Genomic DNA, 27264 nt, shown 5'->3' with positions numbered 1-27264 from the left:
CCAGTGAATTTACATGGCTGACCCAGGATTCCAGACCTGGTCTCGAGAATCATAGTCACTCTAGGCCATCTCTTCCTTAAACTGAATTTAAAAGACTCATCATGTGCCCTGAATTTTTCCAGATAATTTGGAGCACTTCAGAGCAACACTTGGCAGCTGTTTAAACAGCATCTTGATGTATCACTCAGTGTGGCTGTAGTGAGTAGCTCCACTGAGGTTACCTTTGATTTTGGCCTCAGAAGAAGTGACTCATGCAAGTAATGGCAGTACTGGGCAGCACGGTGGAACAATTGTTTAGACAACAACCTGGCATCACTCTGCAATGCACAAGTATCAGTGGGGAAGTTGAGGCAGCATCAGGGCCAGAATACTCTGGGAGAACAGCATGGAGTATTCTGGCCAGTACAGACCTGCCCTTAGGAAGGTGGGTATGATTAACTTGGAGAAGAGGAGATGACAGCTATTTTTGAATATCAGAAGGGGTCATAGAATCAGAGAGATGAAAGAGACCACCCAGTCCAACCCCCTGCCATGCTGGAACTCACAATCAAAGCATCTTCAACAGAGGACCATCCAGCCTCTGTTTTACTCCAGTCAGCCAGGACAAGGTTGACTTACTCCAGTCAACCAGGGCTAGGATGCATGGCAGGGAGTTGGATCAGATGGCCCTTTTGGTCTCTTCTAAGTCTAAAATTCTATGAAATTAAAACCACCAGCAGTAAAAGAGTATAAAAGTGAAGAAGCACGAAAACAATTCTTAAAAATCTGGAAAAAGAGAAAAAGCTTCTCCATGTGTAGTTTAGTGATTGAGTTTCCTGATGATAACAATCAAGAGTATGCTAGCCAAGTGCAGTAATAAATCATTCATTCACAATCAAGAGAAGATTGCGGTTGGACACGTTGGTTAAATTTGTCTCAAAAACATTTGATAGTAGAGGCTCGAAACTTGGGTGAGTACCCAGAATCTGCTACCTGCTAAATCCCAGTGATTTAGTAAAAGACTGTCTAGTAGGGTTGCCAGATCTGGCCCTGAGTCTCCAGTTTTCATTGGTCAACTCTAGGTGGGAGGCGAGGGGATAAATTCTCTAGTTTTGATAAGCTCTGCTCTGATTTTACAACAGTTAAAACACATGTTGCTGCAACTTACAAAGACTCTCCAGGAGGTCTGTGCATTTACTAAAGTTGCTGCCATTCTACAGTGGACCATCCACATTCACTGATGTTAGGAGCTCAGAACCCCCATGAAAGTGGAAAAACCACAAATAAGAAACCACTAGATTTTTCAGCTTGACAGGACACCTTTCTAGGAATCCCAGGCACAATTCTATGATCAACATTTGTGGGAATTTGATCACAGAATCGTGCTGGAGGACCTACAAATGCTTAGAGAAGTGTTCTCGCTAGGAACCTCTAGGTCCTCCAGCATGAGTCTATGGTCAAATTGCAGATGGGTCGCACTGGAGAACTTAGAGATTCTTAGAGAGAACACAGTAGTGATATCCGTGAATAGTCAAATCCTCAAAAGTCAAGGTTGCAGATGTGGAGGGCTGACTGTATAGAATTAATGCAGTTGGGCATGGCTTTAACTGTCATGGCTCCATCCTATGGAATTCTGGGATTTGTAGTTTGTTGTGGCACCAGAGTGCTCTGACAGAGAGCGCTAAATAGTTCTCACAACTACAAATCCCAGAATTCAAAAGCAGTTAAACTGATGTCAAACTGCATTAATTCTACATCTTAGATGGAGTGCGAGATAGCTTCCTCCTTTCCTTCCAGTCACATGTCACTAGAGCTGCCCTTCAGCTCTGCTCTTCATCCACCTTCTGGCTAGAAGCAAGTAAGCTAAACTAAATGTTCCTTACCACATCAACCTAAATAACTGAAAAGGAATAATCTCCTCATTTTGCCTTTGTTTGAAAACAACCCCATTACTTAAGATTTCTGTCTTTAATTTCCAAACAGGAAAACATATTACCACTCTATGTGGGGTGTCAGCGTTTGAATGACAACCTGTGAGAAATTGTGTGTTCCTACATGGCAGGGGGGTGTACTGGCCTTTGTGGTCTTTTCTAACTCTGGGTGTCAATGGCGGGATACAGACCGCCCAAAAAGGGTGGCCTGCCTGTGCCTGGATTTCTGTCGGAGGGAAGCATCAGCCGCCAAACCGCGAGGCTTCCTGTCGGTGGAAAAAAACCCCCGAAAAAAGGGGGTTCTTTTTGCATTATGCTTGCGATGCCCAAGTGTGCAAATGGCACACTCATGACATCACAAGTGTGATGCAACGTGCGGACGCTATGCATCTGTGACATCATAATGGTGGCGCCCGTGTAAACAGGGCGCCACCATTTTGACACCACCAGTATGTACTAGGGTTTGGGAGCGTGTGCATGGAACACACTCCCTAACCCTAGTGACAATGACGCCACGCCACATTTTGCCTGTCTGTACCAGGCCAATGATTCTATGGTTGATGCTTAATGCATGATGCTTGATAGCATTACCAGGAAAGATTCCTGATCTCAGATTTTGGACTGGAAACTTCAGGGCCTGGGATGATCTTGAACCATCAACCATATTCTTACTTACTTAATACTCAGTCTTTCTTCACATGGGTTTTCCATGGATAAAATGGGAATAATACTGGCATACCCTAAGGCAGGGATGGGAAAGATGCAGCCCTCCAGATGCTGTTGGACAGCAATTCTTGCCAACTCTAGCTAGCATAACCAATGCTGACAGATGATAGCAGCTGCAGTCCAACAAGGTCTAGAAGGCCACATTTTCCACAAACTTATTTTATGCTATTGTGGGTGAGAGAATTAATTAGGCATAACATTGTGCAGCATTGTGCATATTTACAACTACCACGATATTCAAGCATTGATTTCAGAAGTAAGTGGCATTGATTTTAATGTGAGTTTTGTTCCAAGTACAGCTAGGAATTCTTGTTGGTCAGGGGAATCTGGGCGCTAGAGTCCAAAAACCTAACTTTTCAAAATGCTGACCAGAACTAGGGAATGCTAAAGACTAGAACTGCCTATCTTGTATCCTAAGTGTGTTCAGAAGCTGCATGCATTGTCTCCAGTTAAAATTATATCCTAGGAAGTGGGATGTAAGTTTAAAGTGTCACAGAAGTCAGCCCAAAGAACAATGGTGCACACACACAAAAGTATGTGAAAAGAATTAAAAAACACGCTCTTACCTTGGGAGAGTTTCCTGACATAGCCTTCATTGCTCACAATGTACTCAATGCCTTTCTGAGAGTTCATTACCGCTCGCACACAGTTAATGCATGTCAGCTGCAGCAGGGCATCTGAAATCCTGGAGACACCTCTCCCAGAGAGTCGGTCCAAGGCCTCCAGAAGAAGATCAAGCCCACAGAGTTCCAGAAACTGGACCATCCAGCCATCATCGCTGCTCTCCAACCGTTTCTTGAGCCCCGAGTAGTTCACCACAGAAGGTATTTGCAAGAGGCGGATGCAGAGTTCTGGTTCAGCATTTTCTAAATTGGCCTCTGTTTGATCAGACTCTTGGGACCCCAGCTTTCCCTTCAAGGCTGCCCATTTCTTGTGTGCACCTTCTTTCTTGGCTGACATTTTGGATGCTTGCTCCTAAAGGTGAGAGACAAATAATAATAATAATTTTTAAAAAATGAAATAGAAGGCCAACAACACCGTTCTACTTTTTAGAGATGATGGCTTGCCTGCAAAGACTGGAGAGCCAATTGACAGATAGATCAAGGCCTTCGCTCCACCCAAGGCCAACACTTAACTTCACAGAGGAAATCCAGATTACAGTGTTATGTTATCTGCACCTATATTCCTGCTGTCCAAGTTCCATGGAAAGAACCCCATCAAGGCTTTCTAGGAAAACTGTGTTCTGCTCTTTTGTGAGACTACTTTTCCCCATCCTTGTCATCATGCCCAAGGTGAAACCCATTAATGAAACATCACTGATCAGTCCACGACAATACCAGATATCAAAAAGGTTTATGTTGGATATACATGGAAGCTGGTACTTGGAATCAATGAAAAAGACATCTTAAAGAAAGAGTAATATATTTATTATATGGACCACATCCAGAGATAAAAATGAGGTTTATAGAAACAGCAATGGTCAAGAACATTAATCTTTGGATGCTTATATATTCCTAGATGCCTATTTAGATTTTATTACTTTTACCCCCTAATTTCTGTACAACGCTCCGTGGCTGGAATTATTTCCACTGCCCGTTGTTTTGACTGTATCACCCCTACTTTCTTATTTCTCCATTGGCTTCCCATCCCTTTTGAAATCCGTTACAAACTTTTTCTGTTGATTTTTAAAGCTCTTCAGCAACTTTTCAGTGCTTTACTTATCAGTGTTCATTTCTCCTTTTCACTCTCCTCTTGCATTAAGTTCTCATGGCTCAGGTCTCCTGACTCAGCCAAGCTTTTCCTCCTCCCCTGCTCACATCCACTTCTTCTCCCTTGCTGCTCCCTATGCCTGGGATCTCATCCCTACCCAATTAAGAACGATCGCTTCCCTGTCTAGTTTTAAGGCTGCATTGGAGATGACTTTAAGGAGCCATTCCGTATTACTGGTTGTTAAGCCATCGTTATGATGTCATTGTGCCCATTTTATCATTGCTGTATTATTTTAGAGTTGTTTTATTTTGTAATATTTATGTTCTAGATTGTACGCCTTATGGCAGATTTTATTATTGTTACTTTGCTATTTTATTTTGATTTGTATCATGTAAAGCACTGTGTAAATTTTACAGCGCTCTATAAATCAATGTTAATAATAATAATAATAATTATCATTATTATCATTATTATAATTCATGAACAGAGGAAAATGTACAGTCAACCCTCCTAACTTGTGGACCTCAGATCTGTGACCTTGGAAATCAGTGGGGGGCGACCTCTGCTATTTTTAATGAGGTACACTCCCCTGCACACGCACGGGTGCCTCATGCACCCCTTTCAAGCCTATTGGGCTGGAATATGCGTGAGCCTCCGTTTTCATCATAGGGGGGTCCGGAACGGATCCCTGTGAAAACGGAGAGGCAACTGTATTACTAAACGGATATATTGTTGAATTATATTGTTTATGATGATAATGATCTTCAATGTGATCATAACAGAAAAGTGTGCTAGAGAGATGGAAAGAGAGAGAGAGAGAGAGAGATATTTTCATTTCTCATGAGGGTGTTGTATACTGTAATGTAATGAATTATACTGTATATCATGTCATGCAATGGAATGTATTGAGTGCAAAGCACCTAGACATTGACACAGAATCATAGAATCATAGAGTTGGAAGGGACCACAAGGGCCATCCAGTCCAACCCCCTGGTGGTCAGATTGTATTTCTCAAACTATAGAGAGGATCCAGATGGTCTGACAAATGGCAAAGGACACTAAGACGCAGTACACACCGGCCTTTTGTGCCATACTAGTGCCAATTCTAGGGTTAGGGACCACATGGTAACCACACGGTCCCTAACCCTAGCTTGGCATGGTAGCGTAACAATGGTGGCACCCTGTGTACATGGGCACCGCCATTGTTACATAAGTTCCACGTGGTGTCCACACATTGCTGCACAGCACTTACATCACTGCTGTGCTGGAAAAAGAACCCATTTTTTCTGGGTTCTTTTTCCTCCGCAATGATGGTGTGCCGTTTGAGGACTGCGCCATCCCTGTGGAGGAAACTAGGTCGCCGGCAGGCCACCATTTCTCAGTGGTCTGTCTCGGGCCTAAATTTCCCAGTTTAAAGAAATGGGGTGGGGGGACCATACCTGTTTCACCAGCCTTCAAAGACTGCCTAGAAATAGCATACCTTTTCAGTTGAAGTGTGATGGAAGTTAATTTAATCTGGACATTCAATCATGTTTATTTTGAGAGGCCTAAAGTTCAGTATCTTGCACTGCAAAATCAACAGCTGAGTCGCATTAGGCAATGAATACAGGCTACCTTTTACAAAACCTCAAAGGCAGGGAAAACTCTGGCTGTCTATCAAGATATCTCTGTTTCTCAAAATGAAAATGTTTGGGGAACAAGCCAAAATGTTTTGAGTCAGTCAGTCAAAACATATTTCAATTTGCAATCAGCCATTAAACAAATATATTACAGAGATATATTAGACATTAGATGTCTTTGCACATAGGATAAGGCCAAAAACAGGAAATTAATAGTTCTAAAAGTTACATAGGGCCTAAATACCCTAAAGGTACTAGATCCTGTCTGATCTTAGAAACTAAGCAGGGTCAGTCCTGGTTAGCAGTTGGATGGGAGACTGCCAATGGATACCAGCTGTGGTAGTCTACATTTCAGAGGAAAGTGGCAAAACAATTTCCAAGTATTCCTTGTCTAAGAAAATCCTTGCCTATGAAAACTCTTTGAAATTCATGGAGTAAACATAAGACAACTGGTAACTTGAAGTCACATACCTAGTCACTAGCAGAAAGAGATATCTTTTCCTAATATCAGAATAAATACTACACTCTAGAATAAAATGGGTAATAGCTTCCATAATTAAAGAGTTACAAAAGCAGACTCTAGCTTACTTGGGTGCACCTTGGAGGTATCCTGCAAAATTGACCAAGGGAAGAACGTTTAGCCTTACCCTGGTAAAAGGAAATCCCATACTACAATCCAAATGGAGAGAATCAACTCTACAGCATAGACTCCAATCATATATGGAGAGAGAAATCCTAGAGATGCAAGCGTGGTTCAGAAAAGAAAGAGACACAAGAGACCACACTACAAGCACACGATGGAGTTTACCAAGAAATTCCTGGGGGGAAAAAAGAAAGAAAGAATGTGCTTCATAGACTATAGCAAACCATTTGACTGCATAGATCATGAAAAGTTATGGATGGCTCTTAAAGACATAGGAGTGCCACTACATCTGACAGTCCTAATGAGAAATCTGTACTTAAAACAAGAGGTTACTGTTAGAACAGAATATGGAGAAACACAATGGATCCCTATTGGCAAAGGGGTTTGGGCAAGACTGCATCCTTTCATCCTACTTGTTCAACTTGTATGCAGAAAGTATCATATGAAGAACAGGTTTAGACTCAGAAGAAGGTGGAAGGAAAACAGGAGGAAGGAAAATCAACAACTTAAGATATGCAGATGACACCATACTACCAGCAGAATACATTACAGACTTGGAACAGTTATTAAGAAAGGCCAAAGAAGAAAGTGCAAAGGCAGGCTTACAGATGAACATAAAGAAAACAAAAATAATGATCAGAGAGGATCTACATAAATTCAATTAAGACAATGAGGAAATCGAAATAGTTAAAAGATTTCCCTTACTTAGGATCAAACGTTATTCAGAATGGAGACTGAAGCCAAGGAATCAGAAGAAGATTAGGACTGGGAAGGGCAGTTTATAGTCGAGTATATACGGTAACTTTCAAATAATGTTCAATCACAACACCCTTCTTCCTTAGCCAGGACCCCAATAGTTCAATACATTATAGTATCCTGGCTGGGAATGTTGGGATTGGTAGTCAAGCACAACTAGAAAGGCACTAGACTAGGGAAGACCGCATTGATGTAATGGATGGGCTTATTGGCCGGCTGGAGATGATGGGAATCATAGTCCAATGTATCTGGAGAGCATCAGGCTGGAAAGGCTGATTTGAAGTGTACAATTTATATCCTCCTCTTTTTTCCAAGACCTCAAGATGATATAAATGTCTTCCAGTGTTTACTTTTATCATTACAATAGTTCCTGTCCCCCTTATTCACGAGGGATACATTTCAAGACCCCCAGTGGATGCCTGAAACCACAGATAGTACTGAACTCTATACCTGTAACATTTTTGGACTGTGATTGACTGTGGGTAACTGAAACCCATGGATAAGGGGATGAGTTGGGAGGACTATGTTTCAGTTTGGAACCATGGCTGATCACTGGCAACTGTTGCCCATATTTATATGAACAATATTCTGAGAATGTGGGTCTTTCATTTTTTGACAGTTTTTACAGCCAAACTCAGCTCTCACAGTAAAAATCCTCACCCACAATAGAAATGTGTCACCAGAAAGGAATGTGCTATACATCTAGTTTCCTCTGTTGAACCGTATGATATCCATGTGATCACATTACTGTACTGTAATCAAAACACATCAAATTGATTACACGAATTTCTAAATAACTTCATAGAAGGCTTGAAATGTGCCTAGGGCTGGATAGGATCCCCATCCTTGTTTCTCTCATAATGTAAAAATGAGTGCAGGTGATGGAATACAGTAATTCACTTTTACAGCCTGCAATGGTTTGTGTCCCGATTTCCTTATGCTTTAAGATAGTTTGGTGAACCTCTGGTCCTCCAGATGATGTTGGACTGCAATTCCTGTCAGCCGTAGCCAGCAGAGCCAATACTGAGGGATGATGGTAGTTGTAATCTAGAAACATCTGGATGGCCACAGATTCAACAGTTTAAGCCTGACCAGGGGAGGCTTATCTTTAAGGACCACTTTAGAGATTTCTTTGGTTAAAGAACACCCACCTTCCCCATGGAGGCGTGACTGAAGACAGCATAACATCCTTTTTGCCACCAGATCAAAAGCTACATGTTTTCTCAGGCAAGAAGATCAAGCACTGTATAACAATATTTTAATAAATAAATAATGGATAACACAGTGGGCCCTTGGTATCTGCTGGGGTTTGATTCCAGGACTCTGTGTGAATATCAAAATCCATGGAAGTTCAAGTCCCATTAAATACAATGGATAGTAAAATATTGTCCCTTATACAAAATGGCAAAACCAAATTTGCTTTTTGTAATTTATATATTGGTTAAAAATATTTCCAAGCTGTGGATGCTTGAATCCATGGATAAAAAATCCATGGATATGGAGGGCCAACTGTAAATGAACTGTGCATGGTAGCAGAGGGATCACACTGTCCCCATACACCTGAGGATGCTTCCACTAAAGCTTGCTGGTACGGTACAGTTGATATGGTGCACTGGGAAGGCTTTTTCACATGAGCCCCATGAAAATGAAAATGCAATGGGTGTAGGAGCACCCACTGTCGCACTTCTTCATAATTGTGCAACAGGGTCTACCACCCCATCACACTCTCTTCTGGACTCCCCCTTAACCATGCTCCCCTGCCCTATGCCCTACCCAGCATCCCTTTTTTATTTTATTTTTTTATTTTTTTGCTTTTTAAAACACAATTCTGCCATTTTGGTAATGTGATTTAGGTTAAAGAAAAGAAAAGAAATACCAAAAAGGAAAAAAAAAGCGAATCGAGTTGTTGGGAAATAGTGAGGAGGAAAGGGGACAAGGGGAGAAGAGTAGCCTGTGACACCACATGATGGCCAATATCGCAACTGCCTTGCAAGTGAAATTTCACACTTGAGGAGTGCTGGGACTGCAGTGTGATTAGAAGCTATCAACCAGTCTCCCCCATCGTGAAAAAGGATACCTTAACCACACTTGGCATACACAGCAGATACAGTATGGAGGCGATGTTGTGTGACCAGTATCATCAAAGGTGCTATTTTATGACTATAAATGTGGTTTTAAAGCTGTGTGAAGTAATCTCCTCTAAAACAGGGAAGACTCAATCTCAGCTAAGTATGGGATAGCCATTCATCCTACTTGACAGAAGTTGTCCTCTAATTTGGGGGACTATGAAGTCCAAGCCTGGTTTAATAAAGCATAAAAAGGGAGAGCAGGGAAGGCCTTGAAATTTCTGCAAAATGTTTAGAAGACAACAACTGACCAGCCTCCACTTACTCGAGGACCATTCACATTACAGAGTTATAGTATTATTATTCCATTTTAATTGCCTTAGTTCCATCCCATGGAACCCTGAGATTGGCAATTTAGGGAGGGCACATGGCGTAGTGGTTTGAGTGTTGGACTGCTACTCTGGAGACCAGAATTCAGTTCCCAGCTTGGCCATGAAACCCACTGGGTGACCTTGGACAAGTCACTAAGGAAGAAGATTGGTAGGAAATTGGTAGGATTTCCATGGTAGGAAATGTGAAACAGTGAACACACTTCGTATGCAGATACTGTGTAGCAAAAAAGAATGATACACATACCAAAGCAATAACCGCAGGGAACTTTTGACAGGCAACTATTTCTAGCAAAGTCTCTTGGCCTCCATTTGCCCTGACTTGGGAAAAATTCCCATCGAATTCCGAGAACTGCCCCCTTCACCTGATGTCTCAAAGATCTCTTCTAGGCCTCGCCAAAGAAACTAGGCTTGGCAGAAAAGAGGAATTTGTGGGGAAGGGAAAAACATTGCTTTTCTTTCCCCAAGGCTGCAAACCCGTTATGCAATCAATTGAAAATAACCATTACATGTTTTTCATTCTTCTGGCAAACTCAGAGCTGTTGGGATATAAAATTATTATTTTGTGCTTTGCACTTTCCTGAATGATAGAATGCTACAAGGCAGTTTTACAGTTTTCCATGGAAAGAGAAGCCAAGCAGCCAGCTATCTGATTTCTTTCTATTTTTATATGTGTTTGCCAGCAATTTTATATATTTTGTTTCACTTCTTTACTATGCTGTTACCCTATTAATGTTAACAAAATTAATAAAGGTTGGATATTCCTTATCCAAAATGCTTGGGACTAGAAGCATTTTGGAGCTGGGATTTTTTCGAATTTTGGAATACACATATAGCATAATATGTGCTTGTATGTTTGAGGCTGGAGAGAGACGTGAGGATCTGTGACATGGTGGGAGGTGTGTATTCAGGCCAAGCACTACGCTTGGATTCTTGCCATTTCACAGAACCTCAATGTCTCTCCAGCCTTGCGTATTTTTGCCGCCAGCCACCCACCTCTCCTTAGCACCTGCCACCTGAGGTGACTACCTCACTCAGCCCTGATGCTGCTCTTGCCAACATATGACACGCTAACAGACATTTTAAAAATGAAGAGCTTGATAAATTGTAGGGATCAATGTGATGACACAATGTGTTTGACACATGCCCTCTACAATACATACACAACACATGCTTGAATGTGGCCCAGAATTCATTGCAATACACTTTCTTCTGTGGCAGATGTCCAGGGATGTCCCTGCAGCTAGGTCAGTCCATAACCTGCTCCATAAAGGCAGAAAAGGTGTGGAAATCATCTACTTTAAAAGCATAAACGTCAGCAGACTTGCCTCTTCAACAGATGTGGCCACTCGTGTTCATTTGGCAGTGAGGGAAAATTCTTCATGAGGAAAGTGGGGCAGGAGGAACAGCATTTTGAATCTTACAGACTAAGTTTAAAAAAGAATGCAGACCGTTATGTTTGCTGTTTGGGTCCCAAACCAATTAACACTCATCCAGGGATAGTACTGCACACAAAAGTGATACTAAATGAGAAATGAAGTCCTTATGTGGCTTTAGAAATATGAAATTTGATGAGAGTATGATGAGGGAGTATGAAGAGGGATTTAAGCAACCGGTGAGCAGACTCAAGTGGGAGTTCAATTTTCCTTTGCTTCACCCAGAACAAAAACATCCCCAACTTCCTTATTTTTTTCTTGCTTTCAATGATCTGTTTTCCTCTGCAGGCCAAAATATGTTCACTAGGGAAAAAAAATCTCAAAATAAACTGAAGTGCATTGGATCATAGATCTGTCTTCCACTGAGAGAATGGCTCTGCTGACAGAAGGTACATTTACCTAGTTTTGGGTAAAGTTCCCCTTCCCTCTGCACCACCACAACACATCTTATTTACCAGGATTGCCCAACCTCTGCCTAGTAATCTCAGGAAGCTGGAGAGTTTGGTGGGGTGAGGGTGGGCACTCAAAGAATTCCCTTTCCAGAGCACAGTTGCATATATTTAAATTAGGATTCCCAGATCTCAGGGTCTTCTACAGTTCTCAGGAGTGAAGAGGGAGGAATCTCATTGTGAGAGTATTATTTTGAAAAGCATGACTCTCTCTCTCTATCTGTATTTTCTCATTTGTTAGACTTGGTTTCGATTTGAATGGCATACTCTTTGCAACTGTGATTGATGCTTAATGCACCATTATGTAATGACACCAGAAGAGAGCCAGCATGGCATAGTGCTTTGAATGTTGGATTACTGTGTATGTTGAGAGGAGTTATTTTTTTGTTGGTATTGCAGTTGCTGTGGCTTAGTGGTTTGAGTGTTGGAATACAACTTTGGAGACCAAGGTTTGATTCCCTGCTTGGGAAACCTACTGAGAGGCCTTGGGCAAGCCACATGCTCTCAGCCTTGGGAAGGCAATGACAAACCTCCTCTGAATAAATCTTACCAAGAGAACCCCATTACCTTAGGGTCAGCATATGTTGGAAATGACTTGAAGGCACACAACAACAACACTAGGGCTTTGTGTAATCATAAAGAGTAATTCCTAGAGCTCAAGGGTGCTGAAATCTCAGGGCCTGGGATAATCTTGACCCAGCATCCATACATTTGCCTCCACCCTACTGTTATTCTTGATCATTTAACATGAATATGCTGGTTAATGTCAAAGTCAGTCAGGAAATTCTGGGGACAGTTTCCTGCTTGTGAGTCTTTCTGAAGTAAAAACATGACGTTAATGTGTTTCCTCTCCACCTGTATGTAAAAGATTTTAACAGAGACAGTTCTTTGGCAGAAATCCAAATGAAATCTATCCCTGGATTATTTCATATGGCTCTGTTGAATAGCTATTGACTTATTCAGTGCTTTTTCATATGCACTATCTCAGTGATGATTACAACCAATTCTTAAAGGTATACCAATCCTATATGCTAATAGCAAGTCCAAAACCATACGTACCCCGAACAGCATGAGTTCACAGAGGAGGGGAGAGTCTAACTGAAAGCTTCTGTTGTTTGGTTAGTTAAAATTAAGAACCCCAACCCAAATGCATGGAATTATGCATGGAATTGTGAACATTCATAAGGCATGATACTGTTTAAAATGAATTTTTTCTCAACACACAGCAATCCATTTAACCCTCTTTTTTTTTCTGTTCTCTTTTTAAACTGGATGCTGGTAATCTAATTTAGAGCTAGTCAACAAAGAGAGATTAACAGGTAATGACCAAGTGGATGAATAGTGTATAATGGACCATTAGTAGATTGGGTGGGTGGACCTTTCAGGGCTGATGGAAGAAGAGGAAAAACAGCAGTGATACAGTAGATAACTGTTCTTTTGTTTGCAAAAAGCCTGAAGAATTTATATATAGAACTGAATCCCACTTTTGCAGCTTCATTTCTCCACCCAAAACCAAGAGGCAGTAAGGCATTTTGCGTTCATGTGAAATACTTGCCATGCACAGCTCCCGCTGCCCTCATTTCTTTCTGTCAAAACAGCACCTCCCAAACTAGCAGTGCTGCCAAAATGCCTTCAAAACATGTTGACAAAACAGCACCTCTAAAATTGGCAATTTGATTTCCATTTACTTTACAGTGGAACTGCTGAGATTGCAAAGTATGACTGGCCAAATACAACACATTCATGGCTGCTGTGGGATATAAACCCACTTTTGAGCAACACTTCAGCCACTCAAATATCATAGGATATAATCGTTAGACTGTTCTACTGAGATTACCACACAAGGCACTAGTGATAGAGTTAAAGTGGAATGACAACCTATGATTCCTCTCCTTTTGAATGACATCGTCACTTATCTGTTGCTGATCCATTATTATGCCGTTATTATTGTGCAACTTTGCATCAATGAGAGATGTCCATCAATAATCACCAGTATCGCTACATTCACATGATTGTGCAGGTGTGGATTGTTCTAGTGTTACCGTAGTGTTGTTGTGAGGTTGATGTGGTACTAGTGAGTGTGTCATCAATCTCTCCCCCTGCTTTTGTTATGTCATGGACCTTCTGGTTTAGTGAAGAAGAAGGCTAGTTTTGCTAACATCTTGAGGTGTCAATTTACTTATGTATATGTTTCTGGTAATTATCATAGTCCGTAAAATAGAGTGTGGGTTGCAATAACTGGATTTGTTACTTAGCTTGTCATGGAGCTGCAGACAAGTCTACATAGGGACCACCAAACGCACTATGCAAACAAGAATCAAAGAACACGAGAGACACTGCAGACTGGGCTAGCCAGAAAAATCAGCAGTAGCAGAACATGCCACAAACCATCCTGGGCATAAAATACTGTTTGAAAACACTGAAATTCTGGACCATGCCAACCACTACCATGTCAGGATGCGCAGGGAAGCCATTGAAATCTACAAACATCTTGATAATTTCAACCAGAAACAAGAAACCCTTAAAGTGACCACAATTTGGCTACCAGTCCTGAGGGATAGCAAAATAAGAACTCAGCAAATGCAAATGGAAAAACCACTCAGTCAGGGGCTTTCCCAGCAGATAATGATCACCAATTAGCAGACACTAATCCTCTTTTGCATTAGCCTCCCAGCCTGAGGCCTGCAATCAGCACAGAACAATACATATGCAAATCACTCCTGCATTCCCAGGTTCACACAGTATATATACACCCACTTTTTCCAGGCAAGCATTCTCTGAAGATGCCAGCCACAGATGCTGGCGAAATGTCAGGAAAAAAATCTTCTAGAACATGGCCACATAGTTCGAAAAACCCACAAAAAACTACTTAGCTTGTTGTTGTTGTTTTGTGTTTTCTTGGTGAATTATACTTCAATCCAAGACTTTATTTTGGCATATAAATGCAAACATATTGCAACAATCTGTTTGGTTTTCAGTCTTCATTAGTATATTTACTTTATATTAAAATGTGCACAAAGCATGAAAAAAAGGGAGTGGAGGCTGGGGTCATGTGCGTTGTGTGGAAAACAGAGACCAGAGAAACATTCACCACAAAATAAGGACTGTTATGCTATTGAAAGGTAATGCAGAAAGCAGTGCATTAATAGTGTTATTGCTACCACTGTAATCACATTAAATTGTCTGATTACAGTACAAAAGCACCCAAATGTGGTAATCTCACAAAATTTAACAAATCCAGTTTCTAATTCCTAGAGGTCACCATAAGTCAAAAGGTAACTTGAATGTACATTCACACACACAGTGAGCCAGGAAGCCAACTGGGAGATTTGGGATTAGTCATTTTTACTCAGTCTGGTCTACAAGATTGTATGGTTACAGTATGTGTATGTGGGGGGGGGGGGGGACTCATGTACGGTCCTTGAGTTTACTGAAGGAAAGGTGGGTTATCAGGACAAGATCCTGTATCAAAAAGACAGAATATGCTTATGAAGTTATATGGTGGTTGTGCAATGCTCCCCCCATTAGTGCCCTGTAACACTCTGACATCAAATGTGCATGTGTGATGTGCATCCATGCTCAATGTGCAACACATATATATTTGCCACTGTGCACATTCCATAACAATGCATTATGTGCATCAGTATACCAGAATACTACATCTAGGACCCTGCTTCTATGTCCCAAAATGCACTGTGCAGTGTTGTGCATGTGTGATGTATATCCATGTTCAACGTGAAAGGTGCATATATGAACAATTATGTGCATTGTACACCAATGTACAAGGCATATCAATACACAACAGTGCTACATGTAGAATTTCATTTTCATGCCCCAAACATGAATACCTCCATGGTGCAACACTGCAAAAATTTAGTGAGCAGGCATAAGGGAATTGCCTGCAGATGTCACTGACAAGGTGCCAGCCATAAATGTAATAAATATATAAACAAGCAAGCTCTAATGAGTTTGAAGTGAAATAAGGAGAACACAACCTGGGAAATAAGCAAAATGAACTCGAAATCCTAGTGCAACAAAGCAAATATGATATAATTGGCCTCACTGAAACCTGGTGGGATGAGTCTCATGATTGGAATGTAGAAATAGAGGGATACAACCTTTTTAAGAGAAACAGGCCAAACAGGAAAGAAGGAGGAATAGCCCTATATGTCAGTGACATTTACACCAGTGAAGAGATCCAGGACATCAATCCTGGAAGCCAGGTGGAGAGCATCTGGATAAAAATTAAAGGGGAGGGATACAACAAGGATGTTATGATGGGAGTCTACTACAGACCCCCAAGTCAGACTGAGGAATTGGATGATATCTTTCTAAAACAGATGACCACACACTCAGAAAGGAGAGATGTAGTAGTGATGGGGGACTTCAACTACCCTGATATTTGTTGGAAGTCAAATTCAGCAAAATCCTCAAGGTCTAGTAAATTCCTCACTTGCCTGGAAGACTATTTCATGGTCCAAAAGGTGGAAGAGGCAACAAGGGGGTCAGCTATTTTAGATCTGATCCTAACCAACAAGGATAACTTGGTTAATGAAGTGCAAGTGGTGGGATCCTTAGGTGGAAGTGACCATGTTCTCCTGGAGTTTGTTATACAGTGGAAAGGAGAAGCCAGGCATAGTCAGACACGCATTCTAGACTTTAGAGCGGATTTCAGTAAACTTAGAGAAATACTGGGGGCGATCCCATGGTCAGGAATACAAAAAGAGAAGGGAGTTCAAGATGGATGGGAGTTTCTCAAAAGGGAGATACTGAAGGCACAAATTAAAACAGTTCCAGTGAGGAAGAAAAATGGGAGGTGTTGCAAGAAACCAGGATGGATGACAAAGGAACTTTCAGCTCAGCTAAATTTTAAATGGAACATGTATAAGAAATGGAAAAAGGGGGAAATCACCAAAGAGGAATTCAAACAAATAGCTAGCATGTGTAGAGATAACGTCAGAAAAGCTAAAGCGTAGAATGAACTCAGGCTTGATGGAGAGGTTAAGAACAATAAAAGGGCTTTTTTGGATATGTCCACAGCAAAAGGAAGAAGAAGGAAATGGTAGGGTCACTGCGTGCAGAAGATGGCAAAATGCTAACAGGAGACAGAGAAAAGGCAGAATTACTCAACACTTTCTTTGCCTCAGTCTTCTCAGAAAAGGCAAAGGGTGCTCAACCTGAGGATAATGGAGCAGAGGACAGAATAGGGGAATTTCAGCACAAAATAAGGAAAGAGATAGTACAGGAATATCTGTTTAACCTAAATGAATTTAAGTCTCCGGGACCAGATGAACTCCATCCAAGGGTACTAAAAGAAATGGCAAATATAATATCGGAGCCATTGGCAATCATATTTGAAAACTCCTGGAAAACAGGAGAAATCCCAGCAGACTGGCGGAGGGCAAACGTTGTCCCCATCTTCAAAAAGGGGAAGAAAGAGGATCCCAACAATTATCGTTCAGTTAGTCTGACATCAATACCAGGAAAGATTCTGGAGCAGATCATTAAAAAGAGAGTCTGTGAACATCTAGAAAGCAATGCCATAATCACAAAAAGTCAACACGGGTTTCAGAGAGAGAAGTCATGCCAGACAAATCTTATCTCGTTCTTTGATAAAGTTACCAGGTTGTTAGATGAAGGGAATGCTGTGGATATAATATATCTTAATAATAATAATAATAATAATAATAATAATAATAATAATAATAATATGTTTTATTTGTAGACCGCTATTCCGCAATGATCATAGCGGTGTACAGTAAAAATTGCAATACAATACAATACAAAATACAAGGTGACAGTTAAAGGAGGGAGGAGCCTCTTCCTTCAGGCAATCCCTGATGTTGCTGGGTCTGCCTGATCGCTCCCTCTGAGGCCAAGATGACAGTAAAAAGAGGAGGAGCCTCTTCCTTTAGGCAATCCCTGATGTTGCTGGGTCTGCCTGATCGCTCCCTCTCAGGCCAAGATGATAGTTAAAAGAGGAAGGAGCCTCTTCCTTCAGGCAGTCCCTGATGTTGCTGGGTCTGTCTGATCGCTCCCTCTTGATTTCAGTAAGGCCTTTGACAAGGTTTCCCACGACATTCTTGCAAACAAGCTTGTAAAATGTGGGCTAGACAAAGTAACTGTTACATGGATTTGTAACTGCTTGACCGGCCGAACGCAAAGGGTGCTCAACAATGGCTCCTTTTCATCCTGGAGAGAAGTGACCAGTGGGGTCCCACAGGGATCTGTCGTGGGCCCAGTACTGTTCAACATTTTTATCAATGATTTGGATGACAGAATTGGTGGCATACTTATCAAATTTGCAGATGACACCAAATTAGGAGGAATAGCTAATACTCCAGAAGACAGAATCAAAATTCAAAATGACCTGAATAGACTAGAAAGCTGGGCCACAGCTAACAAAATGAAATTCAACACGGAGAAATGTAAGGTACTGCACTTAGGGCGGAAAAATGAAATGCACAGATATAGGATGGGGGACACCTGGCTTAAGGAGACAACATGTGAAAGGGATCTAGGAGTCCAAGTAGACCACAAGTTGAACATGAGTCAACAGTGTGATGCGGCAGCTAAAAAGGCCAATGCGATTTTAGGCTGCATCAATAGAAGTATAGTGTCTAGATCAAGGGAAGTAATAGTGCCACTATATTCTACTCTGGTCAGGCCCCACCCGGAATATTGTGTCCAGTTCTGGGCACCACAATTCAAAAAGGACATTGAGAAACTGGAGCGTGTTCAAAGGAGGGCGACCTAAATGGTGAAGGGTCTGGAAACCATGCCCTATGAGGAACGACTTAGGAAGCTGGGGATGTTTAGCCTAGAGAAGAGAAAGTTGATATGATAGCCCTTTTTAAATGTTTGAAGGGATGTCATATTGAGGAGGGAGCAAGCTTGTTTTCTGCTGCTCCAGAGACTAGGACCTGGAGCAATGGATGCAAGCTCCAGGAAAAGAGATTCCACCTCAACATTAGGAAGAACTTCCTGCCAGTAAGGGCTGTTTGACAGTGGAACAAACTCCCTTGGAGTGTAGTGGAGTCTCCTTCCTTAGAGGTCTTCAAACAGAGGCTGGATGGCCATCTGTCAGGGATGCTTTGATTTGGATTTCCTGCACAGCAGGGGGTTGGACTAGATGGCCCTTGCCGTCTCTTCCAACTCTATCATTCTATAATTCTAAGTGCACAGCACGGTGTTGTGCTCTTTCTTTCTTTCTTTCTTTCTTTTCTTTTCTTAGTCTGTTTTCACCACATGTCCATGGCCAACCAACAGTTCTTTCTCACAACCTCTCCAGACCTTTACAATCTAATAAAACTTGTCTCAGTACAGAGCTGTGACTCATAAGTGGTATATTTATTCTTTATGGGAGAGGCATGAGGGGAGGATGCTAAGTAGGTACATGCTCATCTCTGTTTCCAAATCACTGAAAAAAATAAGCATTTCCACTCCTTACTTTCACATATCATGGTCCAAATGTGATGTGATGTTAATTTTGTGAATGCACAAGCATGCACATTCTGTTGGGGTTTTTGCTCTGATGGTGGGAATAGCCTTCGACAGCTCCTGCTCTACCTCCTTTTCTAAAAAAAAAAACTTTTTTCACACCCCAATGCTCCAATAAAAAATCAGTCTGACCATATCATACTGATATAATCATACATATCTGATATATGATAGGGTAATGGGTATTGGATTGTTCTTCTGGCATCAATAAAGGCTTAACTTGAAAAGCAAATAGCAGCTTCAAAGGGGGATTTTGTTGTGTGTGTGTGTGTGTGTGTGTGGGGTCCCGACCATGACAAGAAGCAACTATTAAATTTCTCTTTCCCAGTCCTTAACAGTCCTAAGGATATTACTCCTCTGCTGCTAATATACAATGAAACATTCATTTGCAAACTTTTCCACCCTGTTCTGCCCATTCACACAATTGCCGTGTTCACAGCAAAGCCCTTACTGAAGACAGGAAATGAATATTTCTGTAATGCCGTCAACATGCCTGATACGAAAACCACACCTGTGCAAAATGCTTAGTCAGAATTTGAAAGAATTCTAGCTTATCAGTAATGAGCCAGTATGCTGGCACATGGTACCCAATTGCTCCCATTTCATTCATCTTGTTAGGGTGAGGAAAAATGTAGCCTTACATCCAAACCCTGCCTTGTTTCTCCTCTAACAAACCATTTCGTGAAGTCAGAGTTTGTAGTTGGTTTGTATTTGGCTAGAGATATGAAGGCCCAGAAAAAAAATGATAAAGTTTGGAAACATCTCACTGTCAGTTGTTTTGTTTTGTTTTTAGCATTTTAATTCCAAAGTCTTCCCATCTTCCAAAAATGGAAAAATTGAAAAAGGGGGCAAAAAAGATTGAGCCTGTCTTATTCAAAATGCTTTGGACCAGAGATGTTTTGATTTTGGGTTTTAATTTTTTTTAATTTTTATTTGTATTTTTGGATTTTGGAATATTTGCATATGCATAATGAAATATCTTGGAGACGGGGCCCAAGTCTCAACACAAAATTCATTTATTTTTCATTTGCACCTTGTGCACATAGCCTGAATATAATTTTATATGTAATATTTTAAATACTTTTATGTATGAAACACAAGTTTGTGTACACTGTGCAAGTTTGTGTAAAAAATTGTATTAAAATTGTGTAAAGCTTTACAATTTTAAATTTTGATGAAGAAACCTGATTTCTAAATAATATCCACTTTTTAGAATTTGATGTTAATTTTTATCTGATTTTATTTATCTAATTGGTTTTCTCTGAATAGATGGATTCTGTGATATGACTAAATGATGCAAATCAAGCACATACTTCAGTTGTGCAGATTTTGTTCTGCTTCTATTTGCCATGGGGTGGTAGGAACAGGGAAAGATGGTGCAGCTATCCTACACAACCTTCTGGACTCCTTGTAGAGTGTTTTTCTCCTTTGCAGCAATTCAAATCATTTCTGACTTATGACAACCTTAAGGCAATAATATAAGCTCTGAAAGCAAACTGAAAGCTTACATTCACTCTCCAGATGAAATCAACATCCCTAGTTTGTTTCATCGCTAGGAAGATATGCACAGTATGTCCTCAGTACACTTGTCCTTTTCTCTTTTTCTTTTTTGGTCTTGTTTAATATCACAATTCATCCGGTTCAGGAAACATTTCTGAGACCTTCTGTTTTGCTGCAAGGCTTAAAGCTAAATATATAAGGTCAGGCCAAAGATACATCTAGCCCAGCACATTCTGCAGAGCTTGGAAAAACTACTGTTTTGGAGGAGTACAATTTCACTGGTCATGCTAGTTAGGGGATTTAGGGACTTATAGTCACAAAAAGTAACTTTTCCAGGCTTTGACCCTTTCTGCCATTGTGACCAGAGAAAAATTTCTGCAAAGACAACAAACAAGGCAACAAAAACCCAGACAATAGTCACCACATTACAGTATCATCATCATCATTTTTTTTATTTTATTTTATCATCATCATCATCATCATCATCACCACCACCACCACCACCACCACAACAACAACAACAAACCACTACATAAGTGTTATCATTACAAACCACTGCATGGTCAGTATATTAAAATCATACCAGGAAAAGCTAAAGAGGGAAACATCTGGACATAGTTACAGAATAGGACACTGAAAAAAGAAACCAAAGAACGTACAATTGCAGTTCAAGAAAGGCATTTCAGACAAACAGCATCAAGGCAAGTAATGGAAAATAACTATATATAGTAAATGGTCTTTGTGTAAAGTATAAGATGAAACTGTCGTTTATTAGCTCATGCAGCACAAGCACACAGGATGAGAATATGAAAAGCCAGGATAAAGTGGTTGTAATGATACACTGAAACCTATGTGAACAATATAACATGGTGGTACATAAGCCTGAAGAAGTTGTTGAAAATGGTGAAGTAAATTCTTATACTTGAAGATTCGAACTAATAAACTATTAGAACGTAATATGCCCAACATAAGTGTGGTTGAGAAAAAAAGGCTAGATTAGATATGGCAAATCCAGAGGACAGAATATTTGAAGACCTTAAAGAAGAGAAAAGATTATGAAATATTGAGACCTACAAATTGAGATTCAGCATATCTGAGAAAAGAAAACAACGGTGGTTCCAGCAGTGATAGGTGCTCTGCAGGCAATCCAAAATTAATTGGCAAAACACCTAAATGAAATTGCCATAGACAGGATTACAATTACAAGGTATTGTCCAACTATACCTTATTGATTCTTAGATTCCTCGAAAGAATCTGAAAAAAATTATGGTTCAAAACTCCAGTCATATGGTAGATGGTGAAACTGAGATAAGACAGCAGTTCCACCCCTCCTGTTGCTTCCTATTTTCAACATAGAGATCTATTTACGGCCGTCCTCCTTAAGAGAGGCATTTGAATCTTTTACAATGAGGATAAAAAGTACAAATTCTTGGAAAACAAAGATGTTGTGAGGGGGACTATGACTCTGGAGACCAGGGTTCGATTCCCAGCTTGGACATGAAACCCACTGGGTGACCTTGGGCAAGTCACATACTCTCAGCCTCAGGGAAACCTTCTCTGAACAAATCTTGCCAAGAAACCCATGATGGGTTCCCCTTAGTTTGGAAACGAAGGCCGACAACACACACACACACACACACACACACACACACACACCAAGAGGGCCAAACTGGGATCTTAGGAGAGCCAGATTAGACTCCTGAATCTCCACTCTTGCCTCAATAGAACCCCCCCCCAAATGTTCTAAATTTATGCTTGCTTAACTGGCACACATCGTTTCAGGGCCGTTGGCTGTTCTAGTCCATGAAGGTTGTGTGCCCCAGTATATTTGTTAAATTCAAAGGCGTCATGGTTTTTTTTGTCATTTGCAAATTGAATAATAAGAAGCCAGGAACAGTGAGAAAGCACACACCGTATGGGCTTGGCAATCATTTGTCAGTTCATGGAGAAGGCACTGCTCAGCAGCCAAGCAATGCTTTGCCTGGAGAAAGTCCCATGTCCAATTGCTAAAAGAATCAAGTGGCAGGTGATGGGAAAGGACCTCTGTCAGAAAGCCACTGCCAGGCATAATAGCACTGCAGTGGTCAGACTCAGCAAGGATCCACAAATGCACTTGTTGCTATAGGAGAGTACATCTTTTCAGCTGATGTGAACAGAAAAATTATGAATGGCCTCTGTCCTTCCTCTGTGCCCATGGGCATGTAATGCCATACTAACTTTAGAAACACAGCACCAATACAAGGACTATCACTCATGCTGCATTACACTGAGGCTGTTGCACAGTTCAACTCTACTTTAATTGTCATGGCTCCATCGTATGGAATCCCATGATTGTTTTTTTGTTGTGGCACCAAAGCTCTCTGACAGAGATGGCTAATAGCTCACAAAACTACATATCCCAGAATTCCACAATATTGAGCCATGGTGGTTAAAGTGGTGTCAAACTGCATTAATTCTGCAGCGTAGATGCAGGCACAGTCATTTGGAGAGATTCAGTGCTACATGCTGAGTATCCTAAGTTTGGTGCCATGAAATTCCAAATAACAAACCTTGATTTTCCATTTTATATCGGGGACACCATTTTGCCATACCATTATATTTAATGGGGCTCGAGCACCCATGGATTTTGTTATCCACAGGGGATCCTGGAACCAAACCCCAGCAGATAACAAGGACTCACTCTATGTCCATGGCAAGAAGAAAATTTAGCTGGTTATTGAGATCTGTTGACTCCTGAAATTCAGTAGAAGGCTGCTTTGTATGTTCAGGGTCCTGCTATGGGGAGAGGGCAGGACATTTATTGAACTTGTTGAAAAAGAGATGTGCCTTTTAAGAGACTTATCAATTACTTACAAACAGTGAATTTAAAAATGCAATTAATACATGTTTATTCAGAAGTAAGACCGATTGAGGTCAATGGGACATTTTGAAAGGGAAGTGAATACAAAATCTTACAAGACTGGATTTCATTTGCTTATTCCAGCTTTAATTTCTTCTGTTCTTTCGGGAGTGTTCCTTCCCCCATGGGGAAAATAGCTTGACTTTAAGGGGCAGTGTAAATTTTCACTTCCATTATTTTATTTTTATTGCTTTGCAAAGAGGAATCTTTTGCCACAAGGAAAGGGGGGGGGGGAGGAGAAAGCTTTTAATCCATTATCCTGTCAGCAAATTGTGCTATATCAGAGAACCCAACAGGATGTCAATGTTAACATTATACAAACATTAGCTTTATAATGACTTTGGTGAGAGAAAACAAGTGTTTGTCAGATAGTCTACAGGAAGGAGTCAGCTCTACCTTCTGATGCACATCATGCACTTAATAAAACCACAGTTAAACTCAGTGACAGTGAACATCCGTACCCTTACAGCCTTCTTTTCAAAATAATGCAGCAGGAACAATTTTTATAACTGTGCTGCTTCTAAGGAAGTATATATATTTCCCCGTAAAAGGATTGCTCTGATTGCTTTGTAAAAGCATTTCTAGATACTCTTGGGTAGTTGACCTTTGCGTTGGAGACTGAGGTGTTAATCCTTGCTGATATTGAGTAAACCCTCAGTTTTCTTGTGATTAATGCTGGACCATCTTTTTTCAGCTACTTTTATGAACAGAGTTGCTGAAAACACCTATGTTTAAAACCAGGATATGAATTTCCCCCCTCCTATCCAGATGTTTTAGCCTAAAATGCCCAGAAGTTCTACCCACTATACCCTTTCTTAAAGAACTGTAGGAATTGCAGTCTAAAACATTTAGAGGGCTTAAGTGTCCCCAGCTTGAGTTTTAAAATGTAGCCTATGATGGTAGTAAAACATCACAATTGCAATGTTGATAGTTTCTTAAAAGAAATCATCTAGACATTTTTGTAATGGATGTAATATAAATATTACAATTAAATATATAATAAACAAATAGACTGCTTATTATCTTAAGATCTACCTCCAACTGTCAGAATTGTCAGGAGCACTATGGATTAATCCTCTGTCATCCAATTTTTCAGTTGCTTTTAAAATGTTTCGCTCTCCTTCTCCACTTTCCCCCTTTGTCCCCCACATATTTCAGTTGCTACAAAATAACTGTAGTTTCTCTTAGCTTGTCTGTTCTTCTTCATCCATAACTTTTGCCATCTTGACCACACTCTAATGTTGCTTGGTCACACATGTCCCAGTTTTCATCTGCAAAATGTTTTGAGGTGTGTAAACTTACATTGCTGAAAAATTATAGAGCAAAATAAAAGATTAAAAAAAAATTGAGAGCAGACAGGCAACCATTCTGCCTTTTGTACTAAAAAGGAAAACAAAAACTAGAGAGCATCCAAGCATATCTCTTAGAAAAATGAAGGCTTGTAGATTCTCTAAAGGCGTTTTTCATATATATATATATATATATATATATATATATATATATATACACACACACATACATACATACACACATACTCTGGACACAGTATTCTAAATGAGACCTGACAAAGCAGAATATAGTGGCACTATTACTTCTTTTGAGCTAGAGACTATACTTCCACTGATGCAGCCTACATTGCGTTTTTAGCTGCTGCATCGCACTGTTGACTCATGTTCAACATATGGTCTGCTAGGACTCCTAGATCCCTTTCACATGTAGTCTCCTTAAGCCAGGTATCCACCATCCTATATCTAAGCATTTCATTTTTTCCACCCTAAGTGCACTGCCTTACATTTCTCTGCATTCAAATTCATTTTGTTACCTTTGGCTCACCTTTCTAATCTATTGAGGTCATGTTGAATTTTAATCCTTTCCTCTGGGGTATTAGCTACTCCTCCTAATTTGGTGTCATCTGCATATTTGATACGCATGCCCTCTATTCTTTCATCCAAGCAATTGATAAAGATGTTGAATAGCACTGGGCCCAGGACAGAGCCCTGTGGGACCCCACTGGTCACTTCTCTCCAGGATGAAAAGGAGCCATTGTTGAGCACCCTTTGGGTTCGGCCAGTCAACCAGTTACAAATCTATTTAACAGTTGCATTGTCTAGTCCACATTTTGCAAGCTTGTTTGCAAGAATGTCATGGCGAACTTTGTCAAAGGCCTTACTGAAATCAAGATATAGTATATCCACAACATTCCCTTCATCTAACAAGCTGGTAACTTTATCAAAGAACGAGATAAGATTTGTCTGGCATGACTTCTCTCTCTGAAACCCATGTTGACTTTTTGTGATTATGGCATTGCTTTCTAGATGTTCACAGACTTTCTGTTTAATGATCTCCTCCAGAATCTTTCCTGGTATTGATGTCAGACTAACTGGACAATAATTGTTGGGATTCTGTTTTTCCCCCTTTCTGAAGATAGGTAACAATGTTTGCCCTCCTCCAGTCTGCTGGGACTTCTCCTGTTCTCCAGGAGTTCTCAAAGATCATTGCCAATGGCTCCGATATTACTCCTGCCAGTTCTTTTAATACCCTTGGATGTAGTTCATCTGGTCCTGGAGATTTATATTCATTTGGATTACCAAAATATTCCTCTACTATCTCTTTACTTATTCTGTGCTGAAATTCCCCTTTTCGGTCCTCTGCTCCATTATCCTCAGGTTGAGCACCCTTTTCCTTTTCTGAGAAGACTGAGGCAAAGAAGGTGTTGAGTAATTCTGCCTTTTCTCTGTCTTCTGTTAGCATTTTGCCATCTTCTCCACACAGTGGCCTTACCATTTCCTTCTTCTTCCTTTTGCTGCGGACATACCCCAAAAAGCCCTTTTTATTGTTCTTAACCTCTCTAGCAAGCCCAAGTTCATTCTGCGCTTTAGCTTCTCTGACTTTACCCCTACATGTGCTTGCTATTTGTTTGAATTCCTCTTTAGTGATTTCCCCTTTATCCATGTCTTATACATGTTCCGTTTAAAACATAGCTCAACTGAAAGTTATTTAGTCATCCATCCTGGTTTCTTGAGACACCTCCCATTTTTCTTCCTCATTGGAACTGTTTTAAATTATGCCTTCAGCATCTCCCTTTTGAAAAGCTCCCATCCGTCCTGAACTCCCTTCTGATGATCCCACCACTTGCACCCCATTAACCAAGTCATCCTTGTTGCTTAGGATCAGATCCAAAATAGCTGACCCCCTTGTTGCCTTTTCCACCTTTTGGACCATGAAACTGTCTTCCAGGCAAGTGAGGAATTTGCTAGACCTTGAGGATTTTGCTGAGTTTGACTTCCAACAAATATCAGGGTAGTAGAAGTCACCCATCACTACTACATCTCTCCTTTCTGATTGTGTGGTCATATGTTCTGGAAAGACATCATCCAATTCCTCCATCTGCCTTGGGGGTCTGTAGTAGACTCCCACCATAATATCCCTGTTGTTTCCCTCCCCTTTAATTTTTATCCAGATGCTCTCCACCTGGCTTCCAGGATTGATGTCCTGGATCTCTTCACTGGTATAAACTTTCCTGACATATAATGCTATTTCTCCTCATTTTCTTTTTTCTTTTTCTTTTGGGGCACTAATAAGCATCTGTTTCTCTCCAAATAATATGTTTTATTATTATTATTATTATTATTATTATTATTATTATTATTATTATTATTAT

At 40.6% G+C, this 27264-nt stretch overlaps 1 protein-coding gene across 4 annotated transcripts in view; it reads right to left on the bottom strand.

Annotated features, from left to right (window-relative positions):
• Positions 1–27264, bottom strand: part of INF2 (inverted formin 2) — an 88973-nt gene that overhangs the window by 38810 nt on the left and 22899 nt on the right. For all 4 annotated transcript variants that reach the window (XM_042476295.1, XM_042476268.1, XM_042476286.1 and 1 more), the window contains exon 2: positions 3203–3611. In XM_042476295.1, the coding sequence (XP_042332229.1) occupies positions 3203–3596 (394 nt within the window). In that variant the 5' untranslated portion in view covers positions 3597–3611. The remainder of the gene's footprint in view (positions 1–3202; positions 3612–27264) is intronic.

The sequence above is a fragment of the Sceloporus undulatus genome, chromosome 1 (assembly GCF_019175285.1).
Source record: "Sceloporus undulatus isolate JIND9_A2432 ecotype Alabama chromosome 1, SceUnd_v1.1, whole genome shotgun sequence".
In the NCBI taxonomy this organism is placed as follows: Eukaryota; Metazoa; Chordata; class Lepidosauria; order Squamata; family Phrynosomatidae; genus Sceloporus; species Sceloporus undulatus.
This window is presented reverse-complemented; position numbering and strand designations above follow the sequence as displayed.